The sequence below is a fragment of the Cervus elaphus genome, chromosome 33, assembly GCF_910594005.1.
Source record: "Cervus elaphus chromosome 33, mCerEla1.1, whole genome shotgun sequence".
In the NCBI taxonomy this organism is placed as follows: Eukaryota; Metazoa; Chordata; class Mammalia; order Artiodactyla; family Cervidae; genus Cervus; species Cervus elaphus.
The window spans coordinates 26705280-26721964 of NC_057847.1; the positions used below are offsets into that span (position 1 = coordinate 26705280).

At 42.9% G+C, this 16685-nt stretch overlaps 1 protein-coding gene across 2 annotated transcripts in view; it reads right to left on the bottom strand.

Annotated features, from left to right (window-relative positions):
* Positions 1-11947: 11947 nt before the first annotated feature.
* The window catches only part of MAP3K20 (mitogen-activated protein kinase kinase kinase 20), a 163029-nt gene continuing 158291 nt past the window's right edge, over positions 11948-16685 (bottom strand). For both annotated transcript variants that reach the window (XM_043894834.1, XM_043894835.1), the window contains exon 20: positions 11948-14019. In XM_043894834.1, coding sequence (XP_043750769.1) covers positions 13319-14019 — 701 coding nt within the window. In that variant the 3' untranslated portion in view covers positions 11948-13318. The remainder of the gene's footprint in view (positions 14020-16685) is intronic.

Here is a 16685-nt window from a genome sequence, read left to right on the forward strand (position 1 = left end):
ACCTGCCTTAGCCAGGAAAGATATTAATAGTAGCCAACTGCATGAGTTATCTTACAACAGGAGGACACTTGCTCCTTGGAAGAAAGGCTATGACGGGCCTAGACAGCCTATTAGGAAGCAAAGACATTACCTTGCTGACAAAGGTCTGTTTAGTCAAAGCTATGGTTTTTCCAGTAATCATGTACAGATGTGAAGAGTTGGACCATAAAGAAAGATGAGCGCTGAAGAATTGATGCTTTTGAACTGTGGTGTTGGAGAAGACTCTTGAGAGTCCCTTGGACTGCAAGGAGATCAAACCAGTCAATCCTAAGGGAAATCAGTCCTGAATATTTATTGGGAGGACTGATGCTGAAGCTGAAGCTCCAATACTTTGGCCACCTGATGCAAAGAACTGACTCATTGGAAAAGACCCTGATGCTGAGAAAGATTGAAGGCAGGAGAAGGGGATGACAGAGGATGAGATGGTTGGATGGTATCACCAACTTGATGGACATGAGTTTGAGCAAGCTCTGGGAGTTGGTGATGGACAGGGAAGCCTGGTGTGCTGCAGTCCATGGGGTGGCAAAGAGTTGGACATGACTAAACTGAAGTGAACTGAACTGAACCTGGAAACTAACCCCATTACCATAAAATCCAAGACTATGAGCCAAATGGCAGAGCAGAAAGACAAAGTCAAGATTGGAAGGTTTGGTATTTTCAGCCCCATCACAGATTCTCCAGAGGGGAGAAGGGCTGGAAAAGGAGTTAATATAATAATTGATCATGTCTGTGTGATGAAGTCTCCATAAAAATCCTGATAATATGGAATTTGGAGAACTTCTGTGTTGATGAACCCATGGAGGTGCTGGGAGAGTGGCACTCCATGAAAAGACATGGAAGCTCAGAGCCCCTTCCCACATACCACATACATCTCTCCCACCTGGATGTTCATCTGTGTCACTTGTCATATCTTTTTGTAGTTAACTGGTAAACAATGAGTAGACTGTTTTCCTGAGTTCTGTGAGCCACTCTAGCAAATGAATCAAGGCCTGGGAGAGGGTCATGGGCACCTCTGATATACAGCCCATTGGTCAGAAGCACAGGTGACAACCTGGACTTGAAATTGCCATTCAAAGTTGAGGAGTGTGTAGCAGTCTCATGAGACTGAACCCTTCACCAGGTGTCTGATACAATCTCCAGGCAGATAGTGTCAGAATCGAGTTAAATTGTAGGGCACCCCGGCTGGTGTGGCAGGATTGCATGGTGTGGAGGGAGAAAGCCTACCTATGTCATGTCAGAAGTGTTATGGATGTGATAGTGATGTGAGAACAAAGGAGAAACACTGGAGTCGTGTAGGTTTCCTACTCACTAGCCCATCTTTTTAATTTTGTATAATTTTCTTGGTACAGTTCTTACAAATGACACATTAAAAAATGTATTAAATTCAGCCAATTTGTTTGACTGTGCCCTTCTAGCAAACAGTGTAGATTGGACATTAGGGGATAAAAACGTGCTGGAAGAGTGTGCCTATCTCTGTTCTGAGAGATACGATGGCAGCTATAGGGCCTTGCAGCCTAGATGGCTGTGTTTTCTGTTACTTGCCATCCTTGTATTTCTCTCTCCCCAGGTGGTGGGAGGGTGCCCGTCCAACTTGGGGTCAGCTGAGCCACCTGGGCTTTCTCGTCTGTCTCAAAAATATGAGCTAGGCCAAGGCAATTCTCTGTCTTTTGGGACTTTGAGACAAGGAACAGAGAAGGATTTAGGGTTGGGAAGATCCTTTGGAGTAGGAAATGGCAACCCACTCCAGTATTCTTGCCTGGAAAATTCCATGGACAGAGGAGCCTGGTGGGCTACAGTCCATGGGGTTACAAGAGTTGGACATGACTGAGCACACACGCTTACTTAACAGTTACAGGTAGGGGGACTTCCCTGGTGGTCCAGTGGTTAAGACTTCACCATCCAAGGCAGGGGATGTGGGTTCTATCCCTGGTCCGGGAACTAAATCCCACCTGCCGAGGGACAGCTCAACCCGTGTGCTACAATTAGAGAAGCTCTTCACACGCCACAAATAGAGAAAGCTCGTGCACCACAAAGACGACCCAGGACAGACACCCTCCCTTCCAAAATAAAGATAAATAAATAAATAACAATTCCAGGCAGGATTTGCAGCTAAAGTTCATGAAGCAGCATGGCGACTGGGAGTCCAGTCTGAAATGTGGAAGAAGATCAGACATCAGATGCTGGTGACTAGGACAGCAGATACTGTATGGGGGCAGCTGATGGGGGAGGGTGAGGCAAGGACCCAGCAACACCACCCAGGCCCTTAGAGGCACTCCCCCTTCAGCACCAGTCTTTGTGGGGTCCTACACAATGCCACCTCTTCAGTTACCTTAATCAAATAACTAACTTCTATGTCCCAGTTTTCTCAACTGTAAAATGGACATGGACATAGTAACAGAATCAACCTCATTGGAAGTGGGAAGGACTTACAACAGGGCTTGGTACATCACGATCTGTCCATAATTAACTCTAATCAAAATTTACTTCTTCTGTGACATATTTTATATTACATTATATCCAATTTGTATTTGAATCGGCTAGCATGGGACTGTTTCCTTATAGTTAAAACTCAGCAAAACAAGCAGGTGGTGTTGTTATCCTTTGAGTCTCCTTGGAACTTCCTCTGTGTGGGTAAGAAGTAGGGGATTTCTGAAAATTGACCATTTAGCATTGGCTCTCTCATTTTCAGTAAGCTCATTTTGATTCTTTGATAAAGTAAGACAGTGATTTACAATAATGGCTCGAATTTAAGGAATGGTCATTGTTGAGTGTGTTACATCACATGGAGGAACCAGTAGTTTTTAGACTCTTTTTAGACAAAGATAAATAATTGGGTAGGCTGAGTCCTGAGAAATTCAAGTTCAAAGTCATGGGTTCCTCAGGCAAGGATGAAATGCATACAGTCAGAGGAAAGTGTGGTATGCAGTAGGAGCCAAGAGAACTGACAAAGGAGAGGGAAAAGAATTATTCCTGTCTCACAAAAGAATTGTTTCTCTTTTTCTACTTTATGTTTTTAGCTCTTCTTTCCAAGTTTTAAATTTAGTCAATAGGGAAATAATGCCCCCTGCCTTTGAGACTTGTTTCTGAATTGCCAGAGAAAATGAGAGAGAATGCAGGGTCAGTGCCTAACACACAAGGACCCCAGCAAACATTTGCCTGACCAAACTAAGCATTCAAATGTACTCTGCAACTTTATTAGACATACTTATTCCATAAAACAAATACTCTCTCTAAACTACCACAAAATCTAGAGGAAATCAACAGAGGACTGATGAAAGAAAGAGAAAATGTTAATTGCCGGAATGTTTTGTTTTTAGAAGCATTTAGTCACACCTACTAAACCACAGTGACTCTCCCTGTCTCTACAGAGACCAGAGAGGTTCAGCTACACCAAAATAAAATAAGTGTTAATTTTACAGCTGCTGGACCTCACAAACACCAGTTTCATACGTGATGAACCATTTCACAAAGCACGGCTTCCATGAGAACAGGGTAGGGAAGAGCCTGGGGGGGGGGGGGGGGGGGGAGGGGAGGGCTGGGCGTGCTGCCCTGCCTATAACTGGCTAAGTGACAGAGCAGGAACTTCAGTTCCAAGCTTTGGGTTCTTCATCTGTGCAGTGAGGACACTGAACTTTGGGAGATGGTCTTCAAGATGCCTTCTGGCTCTGACACTCCATTGAAGTCTGCTCAGGTTCAAATTTTAGATTGTGAGAAAATATTAAGCAGGCAGAAAAGGCAAAGCTCAGAAGAGACATCCGTTTCCAATAGCGGGGGTACAGAGATTTTGGTGATGTCTGAGGTAGCCAGCCTCGCAGGCAGCCCTGTGATCTCACCTTCTGGTATTTGCACCCTTGTGTCATTCCTCCCGTATGGAATAGGGCTGACCTGTATAAACAACAGGATGTTATGGGATGTGCTAGACTTCTTTTTCATTTTTATTTTTTAGTATTTATTTACTCATTTGGCTGTGCTGGGTCTTAGTTGTGGCATGCAGGATCTTTAGTTGTGGCATGTAGGATCTAGCTCCCTGACTAGGGATTGAACGTGGACCCGCTGCATTGGGGGTGTGGCGTCTCAGCCACTGGACCACCAAGGAAGTCTTGGGTGTGACTTCAGAAAAGACACTATGGCTTTCACCATACTCTCTTGGATCTCTCTCAGCGGGGGAATCCAAGCATCACGTCATAAAGATACCTAAGCATATAGAGAGGTCCACATGAGGAGCAACTGGGGTCCCATGCCAGCAACCCGCTCTATGCGGGAGAACTGTCTTGGAAGCAGAACCTCCAGCCACAGTCAAGCCTTCAGATAAATGCAGCTCCTGTGACCATCTTGACAGAAACTTCATCAGAAATCCATGCCAGAACCAGTCAGCTAAGCTATTCCTAAATTCCTGAACTACAGGAATTAACATGAGATAATGAATGTTTATTCTTATTTTTAGCCACTACGTTTTGGGGTGATTTATTTTATGTGCTGTGCTGTGCTTAGTCACATCTGACTCTTTGCAACCCCATGGACTGCAGCATGCCAGGCTTCTCTGTCCCTGGGATTCTCTAGGCAAGGGTACTAGAGTGGGTTGCCCATGCCCTCCTCCAGGGGATCTTCCAGACCCAGGGATCAAACCCAGGTGTCCCACATTGCAGGTGGATTCTATAACCAGTTGAGCTACCAGGGAAGCCCAATTTGTTAAATAGCAATACACAACTATTAGAACATCTGTAAGAAAATTAGTTGTTCTTATAGAGTATTTGTATAACATGTAGTGGTTATGTACATCTCATCTTTATTCCTTAACTTATTCACTTATCAGAAAATTTATCCAGATCTTACTCTCTGCCAGACACTGTGCCAGGTGGTAGAAATTCAGGAAAAAAATGAAGTTTCCTATCTTCAAGAAGCTCATAATCTGAAAAGCTGGGGTGGTGGGGGATAGTGGCAAATCATAAATGCGTGTAACAGATGCCACTTTGATTTCTCTGCTTTATTATCACATTTTCTGTTTCTGCCAGAGTTTCGAGTACATAAACTTTGGCTGTGACTTCAGCGGTCGAAGAGAATGCTCATCAGTTACTGCTGCGTGATTGTTTTTGGTTTTAATAAGAGTGATCAATACCATCAGCTCCCCCTTTAAATGCTAATGAATCTTTTAACACAGCAGATGTAGACATACAGTACACTGCAGATTAAAATTAGGCACAAAATTAAATTGCTTACACATAGCGAAGGAGCCGGTTTGGACATCTTGATAATCAGCCACAACCAGCTGACAAATCTTGAATTGTCCCTGCACCGAGGCTAAGCCGTCCCCTGTCTCAGCCGGAACAGGCACCATCAGGCATCAGGAGCGCACGTGGTGCCCATGGCTAAGAGAAAGGAAAACTGCCAGGTCAGACTTTCAGGAAAACTTTATACAGAAGGAGAGTAGAGAGCACCATTAAAACAAAAAGAACTTTGGGAGGAGTTCCCTGGTGGTCTAGTGGTTAGGATTTGGCGCTTTCATTGCCCTGGCCTGAGGTTCAATCCCCGGTTGGGGAACTGAGATCCTACAAAGCTCGAAGCACAGGCAAAACAAAAATACAACAACACACTTTGGGTCTCTGCAAAGAAAAGACATATAATGAGATTCTATCAATGTCTAAAAGGACAATGTCTCTGTGTGAAATTCTTGAACATACATGATATTTTTATTCTTTTTCTATTCCTGTGACAAGCATTTCTTGAGAATCCGGTGTTTATTGTGCTATGCAAGATACAAAAACTCAAAATGGAAAATGAGCATAGTTCGCTATGATATAAGGGGTTGCTTCTTGGGAAAAACAGGTTGGCCTTTCCTTGGGGGCCTTGGCACACCCAGAATCTACTCTCACTGACCAGCACCCCCCCATTCCCCTTTTTGTTTTTTGGCAGCACCACACTGCTTGCAGGATCTTAGTTCCCCAATCTGGGACTGAACCTGGGCCACAGCAGTGAAACTGCTGAGTCCTAACCACTGGATCACCAAGGAATTCTCAATAAGCCCCCAAATCTAGTCAATGCCTCAGAGTTGTTCTCAGGGGCCAATTCACATTGGCAAAACTCATGAGACACTGATGTATAAAATCAGAATGGTAATTTTTTTTTTCAATACTAGAAATGTAACTCTAAAGTGAATTGGAGAATCCTGTTAAAGTCACTTAATGAGCAAGAGATTAGAACAAGAATTTAGATGATTTGATGGTTTATTAGTCTGATCAATATATTTGCTAATTAATTATGCATTCAGTAAACAGATTGAGTACCAACTGTGTGTTGGAAATAACACTGATGATCTATCTATGGAGTACAGAGGAGCAGATTTGGGGATGATTTTAACAAAGGGAGATACATCTGATTAACCACAAGGTCCTGTGTGAACACATGAGGATGAGCCTGACCTAGGCCTGGGGATCAGAGAGGGCTTCCTGGAGGAAGCAAGGTCTTAGCAGAGAGCTAAAGGCTGACTCAGCCAGACAGTGCAGAGGAAGCAGGATGGAGGGAGTTTTGAAGACAAGGGCGAACATAGCAGCGTTTTAGTTTGATTGCTGTGGGGAGAGGCAGACAGTGATGCAGAAAAAAGTAAGCAGGAGCCCGATCAAATGACCATCTCTGCCGGGAGCCGTTATGGGAGGTCCCGCCCGTGATGAGGTCATGAAGAAAATACCGGGCAGGCAAGGCCGTCCGGGACCGCATCCATGACGAGGTCACGAGGAAAAAACCTGACAGGCAAGGCCGTCTAGGATAAGGGACCCTCCAGGTTGGCCTCAGCCTCTACCCCACCCTGTATCCTCCCCCCTTTTCTGCTGTTGTTCTTGTTTGCCCTGCTGTGGATTCTTGTGTTGCCTGCCGAGAGCTCTCCTGCTCCTCTTTCACTGAATGAGGACCAACTTAAAACCCTAATTAATAAATCTCCTGGATGCTGGTACCCTATGAAGGGGCCAGGGATGAAGGAAATGCTTCAATTCAAACCCTTTTGCTGGCATTCTGGCTTGTTTGATAAATGTGTGCTCTCATTGCACAAAATGCTCATGATTGTTCTAAACATCCTAAGCACAGTACGCTAACAAAAGAAACTATTAAGCATAGGCCCCTTCACGGGGTGAGAAAAGCTTCTCAAATATGATAGCCACAAATGTGCCTAATAGAAAATAGTTTAGATAGAGATTAGCTGGTGACTTCTTGCAGGTAATTAACTTTTGGACTAAGAGCCTGTTTTGTGCCATATCTGCTGTTTTTGCAATCCTTTACATTTCTGTTCTGTGAAAATGTAATCCTATCTAGTTCCCTTGGAGATGACACCTAATAGAAAGAAAATAGATTAACCACAAAAAAGACAGGGTCGGCTACTGAAGTTGTTTAAAGTTGCACCAGGTGCAAACCATAAATTGTCAACAGGCCTGAAAGCCAAAAGATATTATACATAGAGATTAACCATTAAAAAAGACCCTAATAGGCACAGAGCCCTTTGGGGGGTGAGAAAACCCTATTAGAAAATAGAAAAAACATTGTTTTAAAAGTGGTTATTAGATCAACGTTTGATTGATGTTAATGTGCTGAGGTTGTGCAGTGGACACTATTGTTAATATAGTTAAAGATCTAGTAAAATAAGAGTTTAGCCCTAGTGTAAAAACAATAAGATAATTGTTAATTTTAACCAGGAGTGCTAAACAGGGGCTGCCTCACCAGAGCCACAGAGTCTTTGTGTGTTAAACTTTTTGATAAATTTAGCTGAGAATTTCTGCAAAAAGACTGACTTTCATGTTAACAGGATTGTATTTCTATTATGTTACAACTTGCTGTACCATGAGACTGCCAGTTTTCTGTTTTCTGCTAACCTCAAGGCCAGAAGATAATGTACAAAAAATCTATGGGAAAAGACTCTCATAAACAAAAAATATACAGAGCACACCTGGTTTCGTGAAGGACAAGCTGATATAATGTTAAACTAAGTCTGTGTGCTTATCTGCCCCTTAGAAATGTACCAACTTAGGGTATAAAGGCTACGGTGAAAAATAAAGCAACTGCCAGACTCTGCTGCACACTCTGGTCTGGTCTCTCTCTCTCTCTCATTCGCCGACGCTGTTCATCCTGAGAGTTCCCCTGGATCCTGCTGGGGCTGGACCCTGGCACATCTCCATAAAAGATTTATATTTCCCTAACCAAGTAGACTCTCACATCAGTCTGGGAAAGGCTCTGCTGGACAGTGTTGTGATGCTTACTGGTCTCTAGGAGTGATTGGGCACATTACGCCCTGTGTGAAGGCCTGGAGTGGATAGTATGGCTAACCCTTTCCTTTGTGGACTGCCTTATTCTGGGCTTCTAAGGCTGACCACCTCTCTCTGTCCCCAAACCCACCTCCTAACCCTTCCACCACCTCTAGAACACTCATCATTTCATGTCTCTGGTCTGATATATATGCATGTTTTTCAGGCCTGGGAGGTATTGTGGTGTTTGTGGTCACTCCATTGATGAATTCTTGGTGGTTAGTTGTATTTCCCTGTTGCCAAGTTCTTGGGCATCATTGTATTGTCCTCCCAGAGCACCTTCAGAGGAGTGGGAACATAGGCTTAAGCAATGGTGCAAGGGACTAAGTGATAAGGTGCCCCCAAGAGGAGCTCAGAATGGGCAAAGTGACTAGAACTGTGGACAGAGGCCTTCCAGGATGACAGTTGGCACTTGAGGGCTGAGTGAGACTCACCTAGGTGGTAGGGAAGCAATTTCTTTGGGACAGTTGAGTAAATAGAACATTGATTAGGGAGGATAAACTTTTATTTTAGTTTTGAATGAGCTTCTGCTGCTGCTGCTAAGTCACTTCAGTCGTGTCCAACTCTATGTGACCCCATAGACGGCAGCCCACCAGGCTCCCCCGTCCCTGGGATTCTCCAGGCAAGAACACTGGAGTGAGTTGCCATTTCCTTCTCCAATGCATGAAAGTGGACAGTGAAAGTGAAGTTGCTCAGTCGTGTCCGACTCTTAGCGACCCCATGGACTGCAGCCTACCAGGCTCCTCCATCCATGAAATTTTCCAGGCAAGAGTACTGGAGTGGGTTGCCATTGCCTCCTCCATTGAATGAGCTACAAGGTCACAAGTCCACTTCATTTTTTCACTCTCTTAATTTGCTCATGCATTGCTTGACCAGCCAGCGAGTCAAAGGGAAAGTCAATAGAGTGAAGAGTCACTGGTGCCTGCTACCCTAAAGCCTTGACAAGGTTGACCACAGATCTAGTGCTTTTTTCCACCTCCACAATCTCATATACTAGTTCCAGGAGTAGCCGATAGAGCTGGGTCCAGGTCTTATGGTCTGACTTCCCCAGGCCATCCTGGCTTAACTGCAGCTTCTCAAACCTGAGTGATGGCAAGAGATTTTATAAGCCTCCTCACTACAGTGTCTCTAATTTAGAGTTTCCATAAGTTTGCACAACCGAATCACAACATCTTATAGCTGAGCCAGAGTTTCAGAAGCATGCCATGTCTGTACCAACGTGTTGTGGTGAAATGATAAATTATAAGGAGACTTGGGAGACATAAAATATTTGGTATTTCTCAACTGGAACAGTTGCAATTGAGTCAGAATGCTCTGAGCTGTGTGCAGGCTGTTCCATTTTGAACCACTGGACATTCTGACCTTGATGTGTTGACCCTTGGACTTTTAAACACTTATTTATGGATAAAAGGTGATCAGAACTATATATAAATACTGAGAAATGTTTGTGTCAAGGAAGAATGTCATTATGCCAATTTAGTTCCCTGATATTCCATCTAATGCTTTCCTGGTGAAGAATCCACTTACCAATGCAGGAGACTGAGGTTTGATCCCTGATTTGGGAAGACCCCCTTGAGAAGGAAATGGCAACCTGCTCCAGTATTCTTGCTTGGAAAATCCCATGGACAGAGGAGCCAGGTGGGCTGCAGTCCATGGGGTCGCAAAGAGTTGGACACGACTGAGCAACTGAGCACACACGCATGCATTCTATCCAGCATAATAAAATTATTTCCCATTTTTATATTAATTTTTATTGTACTGATTTCCCCCATGGGATTAGTTCTTTTCAATGTAAGTTTTACAATGAAGATTTTATATATCATTTTTTCTGTTGTTAATACCAAGTTTTACCCATTATCACTTCTGCCACTGTGAGTCTTCTTTTGTGTCTTCATCCAGTTATCCCAGATTTTACTGTTTTAAATTTTACTGTGAATTTTTTTTTTACTGTGAATATTTTTAAATATTGCAGTTTAATTTTTATGAACAATATTCAGGAATTGGTTGAAAACAATGACCAGGTTATATTTATTTCAAATGTATCTTTGCTAAGTAATCTCCAGTTCTCCTGTACATATGTGGAATTATTCAATTATTCAGGTCAGTGCTGTAGAATTGCTATCTAGTGACTATGCAGAGAGCAAAACATCATGCTTTGCCTGGGCAATGCCTGGAGTAATGCCTGCCTCTTTGGTAGCAACCAGGACAGGTTCAGGTGTTTCAGACTTGATCTGAAGCTTACTGAAGGTCTGCCACACCCCCACACTTACAGGTGCCTAACTCAAGATATAGTTTCTTAATTTGTTCCTACTATGATTTTTTCCTCTTAAAATATCCCTGGTGGTTTTTCGTTGTTGTTGTGTTTTGTTTTTTTTTGCTGTTGATTGTTGTTGCTATTAACGTCAGCCTCTTGCAACCGATTTAACTTGATGGGGAAAAAAATCCTCTTAATCCTTGTTCTGTTCTTCACTTACATTCATCTTGCAACATGGCAAGCAATTTTTGATGAATAAGCATCATTAGGAAAAAAATAACATCCACCCTTATTATTTCTTTAATAATAAGAATAATTTCTTTCAACCAAGAAGCAGACCACAGATGTTCTTATTTTGGTTTTGACCAGGAGCATTGAGGTGACAGGAGTTTTTTCATGAGATCTTTTGAGGCAGTCAGTTTTGTAGGGTTGGAATAACCTCTTTGTGATCAGCTACTGCACTAACTAGGAATGAGGTCATTGAGTCATTTTACTATCAGGTTGGATTCTCCAATGAATAGCCCAAGAAAGCAAGAAGGGAAAAAGCATGAAACAAGCAATTATTGCCATAACACCTTTTAAACTAGAGTCTTAAATTATTCCCCAGAATGAACCTTTTGTTTAATAATTAAATCCATACTCCATGTTCCATCAGAGTGACCCAGTTAAGACTGCATTTAGCTACTTATCCAAAAATCCTAATCAAAGAAAGTTATTTTATTGCTTATTTGGAAGTAGCATGCTATGAAGATAGCATACTTTGAATTAGCCCTCTTAAAAAAATTAAACATGAACAAAGGACAAAGGGAAAAATAATTGAAAACAGATGTGGTTGATTTAAGCTTCATGAGAAAGGATCACAGTGGAACTTAAATCCTTGGAGAAGTTGGTCATCCACAGTGGAAAAGAGGACCTCAGTGCCTAATGTCACTATTTCCCATCACTTTTGCTTGTAAATGCAGGTGTTAAACAATAAGAGTTATACAGTTGAGTTGTTGGATTGATGATTAGGTCACAACTTTACACACAAGTAAAGTTGTTTCCTATAACCTAGATTTTGTGGTGTTGGTGGTTTAGTTGCTAAGTTGTGTCCAACTCTTGCGACCCCATGGACTGTAACCTGCCAGGCTCCTCTATCCATGGGATTCTTTAATGCTGCCCAAACCAACCCCAGGCCCCAAGGACCATATTAGAGCAGGGCAGTTACTCTGGGAATATATGCATGTACTTGATGGCTGGTTTCTATTAAAAGAGAACCACCCCCAACACTGGCAATTCCCCAGAATCGGATTTAGGCAGAGCACTGAGAATTCTATGCATGGCAAAGAACGGTTGATATTCAGAGCTAGTGAATGTTGAGTAGAAACTCAGAATGTACTGAAAGTAACATTTATTCATTTGACATATAATACGTTTGTTGCCACCAGGCTTTTTTGATTTGTAAAAATATGAAGGATTTCCCAAGCCAGATCCCACAATGCCTGTCCTAAACTGTAGTCAGCTTCCTCCCACCCATACCACTCACCTCTTTACCCCCAGCTGCTTACAGCTTTCTTGCTCCAAGGATGGTATTTACTGTCTTGCTCTAACAAGGATCATAGTAATTTTAAATTTCTCTGACTTTTAGCTTGTGATGTTATCATCCTGTTCTGTGTCTGTTTTCTTTTAGATTTTAAAGTTCTGACATCCCAAGAGGACTTTACAGACCTCTGTTTTCCCCTCTTGGCTCCTCCTTTGGCAAAATGTAGAAAATAATATTTGATTGCAGTCCCTGGGAGATTTGGGAAAGAAATAACCACAAATCTCCTAAGCAGTTTAGATTTCTGGTTTCTGATGAGTCTCATGGAATAATATGTGGCAATATGATCAACATTAAATCCAGTAACCTTTTTTATTGCCTAAAAATGACAAGCCAAGTCAATTCAGCTCTGACTAAGATAAAAACCCAAATGTCTTACTAAAATAAATACTAACCGGCTGTGTGGAGATTGGGTAAGGCAAGTGAGGTACTTGCCTTGGGCACACAATTTAAGGAAGCATTAAAGAAGCCCCACCTGAGTAATCAAAATAAATGATATTTTAATGCAATATTTTTGAAAGAGAAAATTAATGCAAAGAATACATGATGAACAAAATATTAATATAAGATTTTTAAATAAAGACAGGATCAGTAAGAGTGTTTTGCCAAGCCATACTGGAGCCTTAGACAAAAGGAAAAACACAGTAATACTGATCTGTCTTTCTCCAGAATCTCGATTTTTTTATCACAATTTTTTGCATTAATTTTCACTTATTTAAATATGGCACTAGAATATTATTTAAATATTGCACTAGAATATTATTAATCTTGATTATTGAGCTTTTCGATTCCTCCTTAAATTTTCACCCAAGATGAGTGCCCTATTTAAGCTAAGTTTCTGCATTTAAGTTCACCCTAGTCCAGGCCCTGCTAACCAAAAAAGCAGCGGCTAGGGTAACACAGTGGTATATTCCCTTCTCTAAAGATGTTAATTCAGGGGAATAAAATACATATAGTTATGTTTTAAGTCCAGTTACTTACAATGGACAACCAACATCCACAATTTTGGCCTTGTTTTGGTTATAGGCTCTCTTAAAAGGTATTTTCTAAACCCCCAGAAGGGAAACATTGTCTTTTGTTAATTTTATCTGAAGGCAGCACATTATCAAAATCCATTACATTAAAAAAAAAAAATACTAAGAAAAGCTCAACTAGTTCAATTCATCAAAAGTTTCTCCTTCCTCGGAAGTTTCCTCTGGGTCTTTCTCTGTTGGTCTTGGCAGGGGAGGGCCTGTGGGGTTTCTTGCGGTATTCCACCTTTGTCCATCCCCCTTCACTGACTTTGCTCTCCTCCTCATTGGCTCGTGAGTCCGTGTCAGTGCACAAAGGCATCCCTGGGATGGTCCTGGGTTGATGGGAGGCATCTGGGCTTCTCTTGAAGTCAGGTGACTGGTGAGCATTGAGTGCTGACTGAGAAACCCTGTAGAATTTTCCAGAATATCTTTCTCTTGAAGGAGTGGAATGCTGACTTTTCCCACTGTGTCTTCCTCTCGGAGAAGAATTGAGTGAGTGGCTAACTCGATCATATTTGTTCCTGCTTCTACCAGAGTATCGCCCCCTCTCTAAAGAGCTGTCGGTATTAACACTGGAAAAGCCACTATCCCTGGAGTTAAGATGCAGAGAAGAGAAGTTTTTGGTCAATCCGTACTGAGTAGGAGAGGAGCTTCTGGACTGGTTTATAGGTGTAATCTGTTGATACTTCATGGGCACCTGGGTCCGCCTCACCGCAGCTGCATAGGAGTCCTGGTCATTGAAATAGGGGAAGAACTGGGACCCCAGGATGGGGTTGCTCTGGGAGCGCTGTAGGGAAGTGCTGGATGCAATCTGCCGCATCCTCAGAGTATCCAGCCACTGGCAATCAGCGCCTGTGGAAGAAATGGAAATGGGCATCTTTTAAGCCACAGTAAAGCTGCATGCCTAATTCATAAGCTGTCTCACAAAATTTCAAACCTCTTTGGGAACCTCTAAGCCTTACCATTCATAATTCTAGGCTAGGTATCAGAACATTTCCTTTATTATAAATATTTATTAAAAAAAATAAGGGCATTTATACTTACCAAATGTATGCTATATGCTGGCACTGTTCCAAAGGCTTTTCTTATAATATATCACTTAACCTCCCTGGCATCTTCTTAGAAACCGTGATCAGACACTCAATCGTGTCTGACTCTTCGTGACCCCATGGACTGTGGCCTGCCAAACTCCCCAGTCCATGGGATTCTCCAGGCAAGACTACTGGAAGCGGGTTGCCATTTCCTCCTCCAAGGGATCTTCCCCACGCAGGGATCGAACTCGAGTCTCCTGTGGCTCCTGCATTGGCAGGCAGATTCTTTACCACTGAGCCATCTTCTCAGGTCAATACTAATAACATCATTCTATAATGGAGGAGACTGACACTTGAGAGGTGAAATCACCAGACCCATGGTCACTCAGCTAATACTCCTGTGTCTAAATTCTATCTTCTCCCCATCTTAGCCATGTTGTCACTTCTAGAAATGACTGTTTAAGTGTCTTTGGATGGCAGGGTCATGTTTAGTCAACAAAAGGCTTTTTGCTAACCAGCACTTTTAAATCCTCAAGAACCCTAAATGCAGATAAAGGAGATTAGGTTCTAATGGTTGAGACAGAGATTGGAAGAAAGTTTATATCTCCGGAGGAGAGATTCCTGAGGTTCAGGAATAAGAAATGTTTTCTGCCTGAAAAATGAAGCTTTGTGGCAAACAGGAAGAAGTTACAGTAAAAGAAAATGCTTAATTAACAGCCACTTAGTAAACTATATTTCAGTGAATAAGCAAGTTCCTTCCACCTTGGATCTTCTCTGTCTTCCCTGGGGCCTGCATTGCCCACATCCCTGAGTTCCCTGGTATCCTCCCTGAGCTACTCTGGCCCTGCTTGTGTCAGTGGGGCTCCTGGAGAGGAACAGAGCATGCCCACTCCCTCTGCCAGCACGATGCCTCACGCCTCTCAGGTGAGGGATGCATCCAGACACAGGCAACCTCCTGTGTTCAGGCTCACAGGCTTCAGTCAGCCATCACATGCTTCTTTCGCTTCACTCGGACCTTCCCGAAATCTTAGCTTCCAACAGAATGCTAATTTTGCTCAGTGTCCAGCCCCCTACATGGAGCCATGAGCACTGGGGAAGCTGATCACATCCAGCTCTAAGGCAGACTTTGATTAGTCCAAGCCAGACACATGATGCCATGGTTAAGAATGAACAAGGTGCTCAGCTCTGGCCAAAAAGGTGACCTGAAAGGTAGTCTGCAAAGGGGTCTCTAAGCAAGTCTTCCTCCCAAGCATGAGAATGAGAATAGGGAAGGGATTGACCTCTTATTTCCTGTGGGCGTTACCATATCTTTATGTGATGACTGTGAATGTGAGAGGAGCTAGGCCGAGGACCAAGGCAACCTGTTAAGGATGACAGAGTAGAAAGCAGGCAAGGCTCATTGAGCTCCTTATCTTACTGTACCTGGAGCCCGGCCTACCTCTGGACTTCTTGTGATGGGAGATGGTAAATTTTAGTATAGTTAAAACCCATGGTTTAAGAACTTTAGAATGAGAAAGAAAAATAACCCAATCAACCATGCTGACAAAGCAAGGCAGGTCTAGCATGCTGTGACAGAATTTGTTGCTGGGTTTAGAATACCACCCAGGATCCTGGGGCCCCCGGCCCGTGAGCATTTAAAACACCTGATGTGCTTGGTAAGCCAGTCCTCACCGTGGAGGACACACTCATAACTCAGTGACAGTAGCCATCAGGGCGCTTTGTTTCCATGCCACCAAAGAACCTTCTGTTATGACTTCTCAGGGATATTTTCTTTTCTTTTTTTTTAAAGAGTTTATTTCTATTACAGTGTAGCAAGTGAGGGATTTAAACTGCTGTGTTGGTTGGATCATGGAAGCACACGCATTTGAACCCTGATTAATTGTTGTTTAGTTGCTAAATCGAGTCGGACTCTTTTGCAACCCCATGGTCCATAGCCCACTAGGCCCCTCTGTTCATGGGATTTCCTAGGCAAGAACACTGGAGTGGGTTGCCATCTCCTTCTCCATCAAAGGTATTTTCTTATTGGGAAAAAGAGGCATTGGTCAGAAAACAGGTGTTGTTTGGTTTGTTGGTTTGGTTGGTTGTTGGTATGTTTCTCATGGCAAAAGGTGATTTGCACAGGGGTTTATGTATCCAGCTCCTGAGTGTTTGTTAGCCTGAGTCTGGGTTCTATTAGAATTTCTGGGTCTGCCAAGGTGAAGGTCAGAACTTTTCCCCTGAAGCTAGCAAATAATGACCAGTTCATCAGCAAGGCAGCCTGTCTTACTCTAAGTCATGTCTAAATGGCTTCTTTATAGCATCTGTAATTATTATCATCACTACCCAGCATATGTATTTCATGTTTCTCTTTCTCCATCCTCCTTTCCTTCCTCCCTCCCTTACTTTTATCACCCCCCCCTCCCATGCCCAGCCCTCTCTCTTGCTTGCCCTGTCATTCTTTTGCTTTGATGGATCTATGGTGTTAAGGATGCAAGAGGTTGCCCCAGT